The 13,137-nt window shown below is 38.9% G+C and overlaps 1 protein-coding gene across 9 annotated transcripts in view; it reads right to left on the reverse strand.

The window, feature by feature from the left end:
- Window positions 1-13,137, reverse strand: part of Cask (calcium/calmodulin dependent serine protein kinase) — a 345,788-nt gene that overhangs the window by 20,128 nt on the left and 312,523 nt on the right. For all 9 annotated transcript variants that reach the window (XM_042683597.1, XM_042683593.1, XM_042683598.1 and 6 more), the window contains 2 exons: window positions 12,064-12,260; window positions 8,117-8,232 (listed from right to left, as the gene is read on the reverse strand). In XM_042683597.1, coding sequence (XP_042539531.1) covers window positions 8,117-8,232; window positions 12,064-12,260 — 313 coding nt within the window. The remainder of the gene's footprint in view (window positions 1-8,116; window positions 8,233-12,063; window positions 12,261-13,137) is intronic.

Here is a 13,137-nt window from a genome sequence, read left to right on the forward strand (position 1 = left end):
TAAGCTTTGAAATGAACATCGCACAAGTTTGTTGTGACCCAGATATCTACTCGATAGGATGTCTTCTGTATGTAAGTAGGGGAACATGTTTTACTGATCCCCAAACCCTGCCAGCTTTTACATGGGCAGCTGTGTGTGTGTGTGTGTGTGTGTGTGTGTGTGTGTGTGTGAGAGAGAGAGAGAGAGAGAGAGAGAGAGAGAGATCAGGATGGAATGAATTATGAACGACAGTGGGAGCTCAGGAACCTTTGCAGAAGAGTGGGAGCTCTCTAATTTTTAGACTGGGAAGGAATATGTTAAAAATCATTTTCCTGCCACTTGCCTCTTAACACTCTTGAACAATTTTTAAGTAATTTATAGAAAGTTTTCTGAGTTAATGATCATTTATGTTGGAAGTTTGATGTGGTGAAATTCTCATACTCATTTGGAAATTCTCACAAGATGGCTAAAATTATGCATGTATATTTCAATCATTAGAAGAGTTTTTGCTACTAGAAAAAAATATGGCCAAATGATTGTTTTTAACCTTGCTCTGCCCTTGATATTTGTGATCTGCCTGTAGCAAAGAACCTTACGATGCAAAATAAGATGCTCTGGAATGCAACAGATTAGAGACAAATGAACCAAAAACATTATTCTCAAAATAGATATAAAAAAGCAAATACAATAGGTTAAAATCAGGTTTAGTGCATATTAGGTATTAGTGGGTGTTTGTGCATTTGTTTTCTTTGAATAATTTGATTCCATTAAGACTGACTAAAAGTCTTAAGAGCATATTTTCTACCAACAGCTAAAACTGGAGAAATATTTTCTGCATTCAGAATGGCATGCTCGCAAGCTCAAATGATACGAGACTCTTTGCAGTAGAGCAAGCTAGTTGTACAGTGGTGGTAATGGAGTGATGACAGTTATGAAAATAAAGCAGGAATGCTTATGGCCTTGCTTTCCATAACTACTGCCCACTGAGTGGAGAAAAAGTTATGCTTATGGAAGAAGTGTATCAGCAAGCTGCTATGTCTTTTTTTTTTTTTTAAGGGTTGGCTATTTCTTTCCTTTTTTTTTTTTTTTTCTAGGTCTGAGACCTCAAACTTGGTACCTGTGACTGCTTTCACTCATTGGTTAGTGCTCTACCAACTGAACCAAGCAAGCCCTGATATGTCTTTTTCCACCCTGGTCCTGGGGCTTGAACTAAGGGCCTGGGTGGTATCCCTGAACCTCTTTGTTCTCAAGGTTAGTGCTCTACTACCTGAGCCACAGTGCCACTTCTAGCTTTTTCTGAGTTGTTTATGGGAGACAAGAGTCTAACATAGACTTTCTTGCCCAGGCTGGCTTTGAACTGTGATCCTCAGATCTCAGCATCCTGAGCAGCTAGGATTACAGGTGTGAACTACCAGTGCCCGGCTCCCTGATATGTCTTAATCTAGAAAAATAATTAAGCATCACTTGAAGGAGTGATGATGACTCACACTTTCTGAATGCTACACATATCCCTCTCCCTCCAGAGAACCCTAATCTAACACTGCTCCATTGAGACTTGCCATTTGTTTTTTCGGTGCTGGTCCTGGGGTTTGAACTCAGGGCTTTGGTGCTGTTCTTGAGCTTTTTCTCTTGAGGATATCACTCTATCACGTGAACCACAGTTCCACTTTTCTAGTGGTTAACTGGAGATAAGAGTCCCATATACTTTCCTGCCTAGCTGGCTTTGAACTGTGATTCTCGGATCTCAGCCTCTTAAGTAGCTAGGATTACAGGCGTAAGCCACTGGTGCCTGGCTAAGACTTGCCATTTAAAAAAGACATATAAGAATGAGTTAGATATGCACAGTCAACATCACAAACAAATGAACAGATATGTTAAACATCAGTATCTTCACCATGAATAATGAGTAGCACGAAGAGGTTATGCTGGTCTAAATGAAACTGCTACAAGGCCATAGGGTTGTGAGACAATAAAAAAGGATATTTTAAAATAAGAGATACAAGGATTATGAGGAGAGCACTTTGAGATTGAACTTTTAAAGGTTTTAAGTTGCTTGCTGATTGCAAAAAAAGGACTTAGTAAAATGAAACCATCAAAAACACAGAGGCATAGTCATTCAACAGGTTACTTACATGCACAGAGGCCATTGGGAGTGAGACAGCATGAAAAATGTACAGGGGTCATTGAAATATGGCTTTTCATATATTAGTAAAATTAAAATATAATATGCACAAAATAAACTTTTATCATGCAATATTCTAAACACAAGGCAAATCAACCACATTAAGAAACAAACTCATCTTAATCAAAATTCAATCATATTTTTATATTAAAGGCAGTAGATTTTTACTAGCATATGAGTTGAAATTTCATGTGGGAATTTACAAGAATCCCCCCTTTAGAGACGATAGATATGGGAGCCTCTTGCTTTTTACTTTGTACCTTCCTATATTGTTTGCAGTTTCTAATTACATATGTCTGTCATTATTACTATGATGGAACCCAGAGCCTCATGCATGCTAGACAAGTGTACTACCACTGAGCTATGCCCTCATCCCACTTTTATTGTTATTAAATGTGAAGCCCCAAGTTCAAATCCCAGTATCATCAAAGAAAACGAACCAAACAAAATCTCCCAAATCAACTAAATTGTTTAGTAATTAGCATAACTTAAACACACTTATGAACGGTATTGTGGAACTCCTCTAGGTTCATTTAGATTTTTGTATAATAAGGTATTTCAAGATATTTGAATATTACTGCTTAGAGTTCTAACATTTAAAAAAATGAATCAATCAAGACTGTAACTTTTTTTTTTTAAGTTTAAATTAGTACCTTGATCTAAAAGTGACTCTTGGGGCTGAGAAATCTCGATGCCACAAGCTGTGAGATTTTTTTTTTGTGCCAAATGCATGTGGCTAAAGCCACATGTTGTGGAAAATGTATTTGCTGTAAATACTACCCATACCATAATCAAATCTATTCCCAAGGATTCAGAAAACACTGCCTGGTATAGTTTGCTTATATTTCTCTGATTTCCTGGTAAGTCACTCAACATTCCAGACACTACTGTAACTACGTTTCAGTTGACATTTTTCCATAAAAACAGCTGCTAACACTGAATCCTTGTCTCAGTTTGAAAAGCTGTAAATATTTTTAACTACTGTAAAAAGCGTCAATTGAAAATGACATCGCACATTGTTAGGACTAGGGCACAGAGATAAATTTAATGCCTACGGTGGCTGAGCAGCAAGTAAGGTTTAATGAAGTAGGCTAAGGGTGTATGGGGATGGTGGATACTAGAGAATGAAAAGTCCATCCCAAAAGGATGTCAACAACCCAGAGTTCCTGAAAAAGGAAGTGACTTGGTAGTACCACATTCCTTGTTCTTCCAAAGGAAGTAAGGGAAACAAAGTTTTATGTTAAACAACCCAATTTCCTGATGGAGTAACCTATAATTTTTGTTTGGTGCTAGTCTTGGGGCTTAAATTCAGGGCCTGGGCACTGTCTCTGAGCTGTTTTGGTCAAGGATAGTGTTCTTCTACTTGAGCCACAGCTCCATTTCAGCTTTTTGGTAGTTTATTAGAGGTAAGATTCTCAAAGACTTTCCTGACCAAGCTGGCTTCAACCCACAGTCTCCAGATCTCAGCCTCTTGAGTAGCTAGGATCAAAGGTATAAGCCATTGGTGTCTGTCTTATAAAATTATTTTTAAGCACCATGCGTGAAAAAATTTATTTATGGATCAAAATCAGCTAATAGGAAGCCACTTTATGATGTGAGATAGTGGTAGGCCACATAGTTTGAACAGAACTCTGCTTTAACTAGATAGAAGGAATTTCCTGGTGATGGAAGGAATTGATTCTGGTATTTCCGTTTCTGTATGTTCAAGCTATTATATAAAGTTCTAAAAACTTTTCATTCTTTATTTTTACCATAAGCATGAACAACTTCAAAATTTGATGGGGTTTGAATCTTGCTGTCAATTTATGATGAATTCTCAAAGATTTGTAGCAGAACAAAAACATATGGCCTTACTTTAATTTACTGAGTAGCACAGGAAGAACAAAGAGTGCATCGTAGTTTGTAATACAACTTCCAAAAAAAGCCTGAAAATTCCTTCTGAAATCTAGTTTGATTTGTGGCCCTTGGGTCCATTTGTCTTGTTCTTGGTATGAAAGATGATGCTATTTTCAAGTTCCAAAGCATCTGTCTTACTGATGGGGGTCAACAGTATTTACTCAGGCTTTTAGAACAATTCCTTATATGGTAGTTCTGTATGTTAGGATGCAATTTCATCCTAGCTAAAAGCAGAAGAACAGCTGCTCAAACACCTGGCTTCCCTTCTTGTCAATTTGATCTCTTGTAAAGTAGCAGTAAACAGTGGTCCTTCTGGACTTCATAATAAACAGATGGTAAAGCTGGCTGACAAAGGAAAGAAATCTGAAGAGATGGTGACAGGCAAGTGTATATCAGAAAGTCCATGCTACAAGTTGGTCATCTTCCCTGACCAGAACAACTAAAGGGAGAATTTATGACACAATTCTTTTGTCAGTGAGGGAACCCTAGACACAAGACTCTGATTAGTGAACCACAGATATGCTTCCATTTCTGTCAAGAAATTTTAGTGGCTCTGAAAGGACCTTCTAGAGAGTTGATACTTTCTTTTAAAGATTGGCTCCTATGCAGAGACAAATGCTGACAGGCAGAGCAAACCCTCAAGCATGATGAAGAAGGCTCTGATGCCCAGAGGAGGTCATTGGTAAGGAAGATACTGGAGATAAAGGTAGACCCTCCACCTTCCTCCCCTCTGCTGTTCTTCACTTTAAGTTTACATTAACTTAGATAGCAGTTTTAGCTAAGAGGTGTAAAGTCAAAAGGCAGAAAAAGAATGCAATTTTCTTCTACCTTCTATATCGTGAGACAGAGAGCTAGAGCTCTCTGTTTAAGAGATCTGAGCTTCATTAAATGACACCCATTTGTCAGACTAAATTTTAGAGGAAGAAAACGCTTTGATTGACTACCTAATTTCTCGGTTTGAAAGGCCACAGGAGCCTAAGTGGTATGCCCAAATGGCAAGGGTATGAATTCCTGGTTCTGTCTCAGGCTACCTATTAAGCTCACCCATAGTATTCGTAGGATCCATATGCACTGTCCATTTGCAATCAGAGAATGGGAACAGTGAAATCCTGGTGCTCAAAGAATGGAACCAAGCTAACACTAACTGCCAGATTGGTTGCTGATTTGTAGTCCAGGTTCCAGAGTCTCTGACTCTCCCCAGGGAGCTGGGATTACAGGAATGTATTACCACACTTGGCACTGGCAAAATGTGTGGGTTCTTTTTTTTTTTGCCAGTCCTGAGGCTTAAACTCAGGGCCCGGGCACTGTCCCTGAGCTTCTTTTGCTCAAAGCTAGCACTTGAGCCACAGTGCCACTTCTGGCTTTTTCTGTGTATATGGTACTGAGGAACTGAACCCATGGCTTCATGCATGCTAGGCAAGCACGCTACCACCTTCCCAGCCTGGCACTGGCAAAACTCTTAAAACGAATGATTCAACTAAGTCTTTGTCAGCATTTAGAGTCTAGTTTTCCAATCAACTTGCTTAATTTTCCTCAATGTCAAATCAAAGAACACTGGCCAATTGAATCCTCAACTTTCCATGCCTTCCATTACTAGAGCATAAAATGAATGATAGATTTAGAGTGGTACCCTGCCATTTCTTTGCCTTTTAGGGTCTAAACTAATTTTTATTTTTTATTATTTTTCCCCTTTTTGTTATTTTAAAGGTGATATAGAGAGGGGTTACAGTTACTTAAGTCAGGTAAAGAGTACATTTCTTTTCTTTTCTTTCTTTCTTTTTTTTGGTTGGTGCTGGGGCAAGGCTAACACTACCACTTGAGTCACAGCACCACTTTGGACTTTTTCTGAATAGTTTATTGGAGACCAAGAGTTTCATGGACTTTTCTGCCCAGGCTGGCTTCAAACTTCAGATTTCAGACTCCTGAGTATCTAGGATTATAGGCGTTAGCCATCAGCACCTGGCAAAGAGTACATTTCTTTTTGGACAATGTCATTCCTTCTCTTGCTCTATCCAAGTTTGGTCAAAACTAATTTTAATATTAGCTATATGTATACATCATTTAACACTGTAAAAATTTACAACTTGAAATAAATATTTTTTTGGTAGTGTTTCATACATGAACCAAGGGCCTTACATGCTTGACAAGTGTTCTACCATGGAGCTACCTCCATCCCCAGCAGATAGATAAATGTCTCCTATTTAGGTAATATTAATACATCTCATAAGCCTGTTTGGTTGTGTTAGACTCTTTGAAGCTGATAGATGTAAGAGTACTAGATACTGGCATGTTAGGTTCTGCTGATCCTACAGTATAGCTTTTCAAATCATACTTACAACTTATTAATTGCTTGGTTGTGTTTAGTTTATAAAACAGAAAGCTAGTGCTCTGTAGTGGTATATAATCAAAAACAAATGATACATTTCACTAGCAATAAAAGTGTGGTGTCATGTAGTTAATGGGAAGGGAAAACTTTCTGTGTGGATATTCATATTCATTCCTCACTAGACACCACTTCAAAAATGCTTCCTTACTGATGGAGAAGCAGGAATTCAGAGTTCCTAAATTGTTTTTCCTTGTGACTGTTAAAGCATGTTGCAGCATTCCACAGAGAAAGAAGCAGTTCATATGTCAGAAGCAGCATACTGTGGAACTAGGTATGGATGACTGAATTCACTTGACTTTTTTGGGTAACATGTTTAATTTTGGAGTTATTTCTGAAATCTTGGGAATGAATCTAATTGCCAGGGCTTTTAATTGCTCAGTAAAGTTCCTTATAAAAGGAGTCATACTTTAGTATTTAGTTATTGAAAGTCAGTATACCATACCATTTATTTTCTTTTAGCTTAAGCTCTTTCCTATGAGTGTTCTGGGAGTTCTATTGCAATCACAGATCATCCTCTCTTGGTATTCATTTCAGATTATTTTTAGTGCCGGTCCTGGGGCTTGAACTCAGGGTCTGGAAGTGTCCCTAAACTTTTGTGCTCAAGGCTAGCAATCTGCCACTTGAGCCACAGCTCCATTCCTGGATTTTTTGGCTAGTTATTTGGAGATAAGAGTCTCAAAGGCTTTCCTGACCAGGCTGGCTCCTAATTGTGATCATGAGATCTTAGCCTCCTGAGTAGCTAGGATTATAATTGTGAGCCACTGGTGCCTAGCTCATTTCAGTTTTCTTCTTTTTTGTGTGCCAGTACTGGGGCTTGAACTCAAGGTGCTGTCCCTGAGCAATTTGGCTCATGGCTAGCACTCTATCTCTTGAGCCACAGCACCACTTTCAGCTTTTTTGGTGATTCACTGGAAATAAGAGTTTCATGGGGACTTTCCTGCCTGGGCTGGCTTTGAACCATGATCCCCATATCTCAGACTCCTGAGTAGCTAGGACTGTAGGCATGAGCCACTAGTGTCCAGCTTATATCAGTTTATAACAAAACAAGTAAACATTGAGGCTAAAGTTGAATGCAAGATTTCATATACAGAAACATACTATGGTGAGGAGGCCAAGATAATGTCATTGGTCTTCTAGGAGCTTAAGGGAAGACGACTAGTTATAGAAACCATTTAAACCAAGTTAGGAGTCATGTCATCAGTGCCCTTTCAAACCAACCATGGAACCATCTGCAGCCTACTTTTCTGTGCACCTTTGCCCTGAGAGATTTATCACGGGTCTATGTCCAAAAGTCTGGGAGAAGCCAGGATCCAATCCCAGCTAGGGAGCTAAGAATACTGGGAACTCAGGATATGCCCAAACTCTTATTTTTCAGAGGAGGACTTAGCATGTTGGGTTCCTTTTATTACTATTTTCAAATACCATTTTTATCCTATCATAGCTCTGTCAAGTATCTTCTCAATAAAATGCATAGCTGGTAAATATATTAGTTGAAGGTCTCTACTTTGTTTTTAATTTTTCCCATTTTCTTCTTAAAGGTTTTGTGACTGATGAAATATCTCATAGGCCAGAATGTTTTGGATGGAGAACTCAGAAGACAAACTGTTTTATACAGCTACCTAAGGTTTAGAAATGTTTAACCCAGCCTCATAAACAGACATAATTTTCCCTACCTGCATTGTGCTTTGCCAAATATTTATCTTTGTACTGCTTCTTTTTCTTGCCAAACCAAGTACAGCTGGCCTGCTGCTCTTGTTTGGTCTTCTCCATAGCAATGCAAGCTACTCGCCTAGTAGACAAAGAAGGGGAAAAAAAATCCCAAAGTTAATGCACAGTTTTATGTTGACAAAGGAGAAAAAGTTATTCATTTGAGGGGTTTATATGTAACAGCAAAACATACTCATCATAAACTTTCAAATCATTCACATAAAGTTGTCTTTTGGTTTTCACGATAATTTCCTAGTGATGTTTTCACAACACAGGCTTTCACGATAATTTCCTAGTGATGTTTTCACAACACAGGCTTATGTGAACATGGCACTGTTTTCCTTTAGCATCCCTTGACTGATGTGAGTGTTAGAAGCATAACCACAAAGGATCTTGGGACTGTCCATCCAGACAAGTGAGTAGTGCATACTCACTATGTCACTTATTAGGTGCTATTGAGCACAAGTGTTAGGCACTGTTCTAGTAATTTTCCATATATCAATTCACTTAATCTAATGACTCATGGAAATACGCCACCATTTTATAAATGAAGGAATTCAAAGATGGAGGGGTTCAGAAATTTGCCTGAAATAACAGAGCTAGTGAACAGAGAAAGGAGGAAGGTCTGTATCAGAGTCTATGATCTTAGCCAGAACATTCTTGAAACTTTATTTTTATGTTTTGCCACATTGGGGATTGAACTCAGGACCTTACACTTGGTAGGCAAGCGCTTGAGTTGCATTCCCAGTTCTTTGCCAGAACATTCTTGAGGCATACAATCTAGACACAGGTTGTTGTCAAGGATTAGAAGAGAATGTAAATGTCCCTAATACATTGCCATACGTGCTGTATGTGTTTATTAATGGAACTACTGCTATATGGCAATTCTATTCTAAGAAAAAAGTATTTTAATTAAATTTGTTATAACCACAATCAGAAAATTATAATCTTGTTCTATTTGATTACAGTATCTAGCTGACAACATAAGTAAGATGCTAAAAGAATGTTTTCTTAGTTTTAGCCTACGTGAACACTTGTCTTTCAGGATAGTGATGATTTGCTTGTGGATTGAGCAAAATCATCTAATTAGACATATATCTAACTCTGAATGAGATAGATAAAAGGTGAACTCAAAGTCACTATCAGAATGCCATGCAATACTATTATAAAGATCAAGTTATTTTCCAGTGAGTTTGTATGGATTTACACTACTACCAACAGTGTAGGAGAATGCCATTTTTTTTTTTGTTTTCAGGGCCTGTTACAAGTACTTAAACTCAGGTACTGTCCTTGAGCTTTTTGTGCTATAGGCTAGGGCTATACCACTGAGCCACAGCACCATTTCCAGCTTTTTTTTTATTGTGAAAATACCATATAGAGGGGTTATAATTACATGGGCAAGGTAATGAGTACATTTCTTATCAAGCATTGTTGCCTCCGCCTTTGTTTCCCCTTCCCATCTCCCCCCTCTACCCCTTACCCTTGCTTCCCCCTTCCCCACCCCCTCAAACATTTCTAGCTTTTTAGTAGTTAATTGGAGATAAGAATCTCAGTAATCTTCCTGCAACTGAACTGCAATCCTCATATCTCAGCTTCCTGAGTAGCTAGAATTATAGGTGCGAGCTAATGCCACCAGGCAAGCAAACTGTTGTATGTATGTATGTATGTATGTACTTTTTCTGCAGGAAGACAGATCCAAATAACCCACTGCACCGTTAGGACTATTTAGTCAAGAAAAAAGTAATCCAATTGTGTGTTTGTTTGTTTTTTGTCCCTCATTGCCATTTCTCAGAATCCCTCTGGAATTCTACATATTGATGGACCATGATTTATACAGATGATCTGACTAGGGAAAAAGAAGAGTGGAATCTACATGATTACTTTAAATAAATGATCCAAATATGTTGCAAAATTCAAGGGGACATTTTGTAAAAAGTAAATATCAGCCAGAGTATAACAGCACCATCATCAAAATGACTTAGAAATTGCTTTCCTACTGAATGATAACGCCAGATGGCAGGCTGCTGCCTCTTTGTTTGGGCCTTTGCTTTCTCATGTATAAAATGACATATTCCAACATTCTAAATTTAAGAATATTTATAAGAAACATGGGATAACTGAAACAGGTGATCAAGTGAAAATCATGAACTGAGAAGCTTGTAATTAGTGAGGAAAATGGGTGAAAAAATAATTTTCAATGTCTATAGACACAATATCTTTGGTCCCTTTTAGCTAGGTCAAGTATTTTTTGTGGGGGGTAAGTAGGGATAATGGCAAAATGCTACTTGGCAGGTTTTTGGTACATGAAACAAACCTCAGACATTAAGTCATCTCTTTTGCACTAATTTCTGGTAGATATTGGCCAAAGTTAAGACCACATATAGTTAAAGAGTCTGAAAAGCTGGTCTGACTTAATTTTTCTTGGCTCAATCTTTGAGGGTTTTGAATTTAGGACTTGAACCACATTCCAGTCTCCTCCCCTGATTTTGTTGCTGTTGTTATTATTGGGTTTGAACTTGGGGCCTTGTACTACCACTTGAGCTATTCTCAGTCTTTCTGTCTGACTTTACCCTACTTTCAGAGCTTAAACTTTCTAACAGAATAGGTCATCTTTTTTTGTCAGTCATGGGGCTTGAATTCTGGGCTTGGGCACTGTTCCTGAGCTCTTCAGCTCAAGGCAAGTGCTCTACCACTTGAGCCACTAACCCACTTCCAGTTTTCTGAGTGGTTTATTTGAGATAAGAGTCTCCAGGACTTTCCTGCCTGGGCTGGCTTTGAACTGTGATCCTCAGATCTCAGCCTCCTGAGTAGCTAGGATTATAGCTGTAAGCCACCTGCCTGGCTGGAAGAGGTCATCTTAATCAATTCTTCCCTCCATTCATCTCTCCTTTCTTTCTCTTTCTGGGAACAGAGCCCAGGGCCTCATAAATGTCAGCCAAGCACTGATCTCTGAGCTACCCCTTCACCCAAGACTTGTTTTTGCTAGTCTTGGGACTTGAACTCAGGGCCTGGGTGCTTTCCCTGAGCTTTTTTACTCAAGTCTATCACTGAACAATTGAGTCACAGCTTCACTTCTTTTTAGTAGTTAATTGGAGATAAGAGTCTCACGAACTTTCCTGCCTGAACTGGTTTTGAAATGGATCTTTATATCTCAGCTAGGATTACAGGTGTGAGCCACCAGTGCCCAGCTTCAGAAAAGACATTTTTATTTTTATTTTCTTTGTCAGTTAGGGGGCTTGAACTCTGGGCCTGGGCTCTGTCCCTGAGCACTTTTGCTCAAGGCTAGCTCTCTACCACTTGAGCTACAGCACCAATTCCAGTTTTCTAGTAGTTAATTGGAGATAGGACTCTCCCAGATTCTTTCCTGTTTGGACTGTCTTTGAACCATGATCCTCAGCCTCCTGAGTAGCTAAGATTACAGACGTGAGCCACCGGTGCCTGGCAAAAAAAAAGACATTTTTTAAAAAGAATTTGTAAGGCAAACACTAAAGCTTCTGACTAACTTTCCTCTCATTGGTCATGTTTTCTATTTAAATACCCTGTGCAACATTGAACCAGGGCATTTGGCTTTACTTTTGCTGGTGGTGAGGTAGGATAGGCATAAAAGTATATGACAGGGCAAAGAGAGGATGCACTCAGAAGAAAACACAGTTCTAAAAGGATTACAACAGCTTATAGGCATGGATGGTTCTGCCCATGTGAACTAAGACTAGTCACTAAACCTCTTGCCAATCCTTCCTTCCCTTACTAATGAAATGCAGATCTAACTAGCATCCTACTACTTGCTGACGATGTAGAAATTTGGGATGACTGAACTGAATTTTGTTTGGCTAGCAAAGCAAAGACTCTATCAAACAGAGTTTGTAATAGGATAGAATAGGAAGTTGAAAATCCAAAAGCCACAAAAACATACCATTCCTGAAGTTCAGGAGAAGGAATAAGACCTGCAGTTCCATTTTTGGAGTTTTCCAGTTTACCCTGCCACCAATTATGATCATCCTTACTAATAATCTGGATGATGTCACCAACTCTGAATCGAATGCCAGCTTCTTTGCAGGGGATGAGGTCATCCTTGGCTGGATCATATTCAAATTGTGCTCTTACATAGATCTATAAAACAGGAGTTTGTAAGAAAGGAGGCCATAGTGATGTGATGGAATACAACAAGCTCTAATGTCATAACAACACAAACACAATACAAACAGGACAAAGGATGGTGAAAGCCAAAACAATGCATGGAAATACAACACAAAAAACTACTGCTAGAAACAATTCACTACTTTTGATGGGTACAGCTTCAAAACTTTGCTGTCTTTTCTTGGGAGGACCACTTAAAATGCTTGTTTAATAAAAACAAAGACAATTTCTGCTTTCTCCTTTTTTCTAGTTCTGAGGCTCAAACTCTGGGCAAGGACTCTCTGTCCCTGAACCTTTTTGTGCTCAAGCCTCGCTCTCTACCACTTTGAGCCACAGTGCCACTGCTGGCTTTTTCTGAGTAGTTTATTGGAGATAAGAATCTCATGGACTTTCTTGCCTGGGCTGGCTTTGAACCGTGATCCTCAGATCTCAGCCTCCTGAGTAGCTAGGATTACAGGCATGAGCCACTGGTGCCCAGCTTTAATTTCTGCTTTCAGTGTAACAGTTCTGTATTTACAGAGCAATGTACTTATTTTTAAAAATTGTATGGGTTGTGATGATATTATGGTCATGACAGCATGGCAGCCATAATGATTAGAAGTCACAGATTTTTTTTTGTGTGTGTGTGTACCAGTTCTGGGGCTAGAACTCAGGGCTAGGTGTTATCCCTGAGCTTTTTTTGCTGAAGCTTAGCATTTTAACGATTGAACTACAGCTCTACTTCATGCTTTTTGGTGGTTAAAAAGAGTCTCATGGACTTTCCTGCCTGGGCTGGCTCCAAATTTGATTCTCAGAGCTCAGTCTCCTGAATAGGTGTGAGCCAATGGTGCCCAGCAGTCACAACATATTT

Source organism: Dipodomys spectabilis, unplaced genomic scaffold, assembly GCF_019054845.1.
Source record: "Dipodomys spectabilis isolate Male_0828 unplaced genomic scaffold, ASM1905484v1 ptg000082l, whole genome shotgun sequence".
NCBI classification, from domain to species: domain Eukaryota; kingdom Metazoa; phylum Chordata; class Mammalia; order Rodentia; family Heteromyidae; genus Dipodomys; species Dipodomys spectabilis.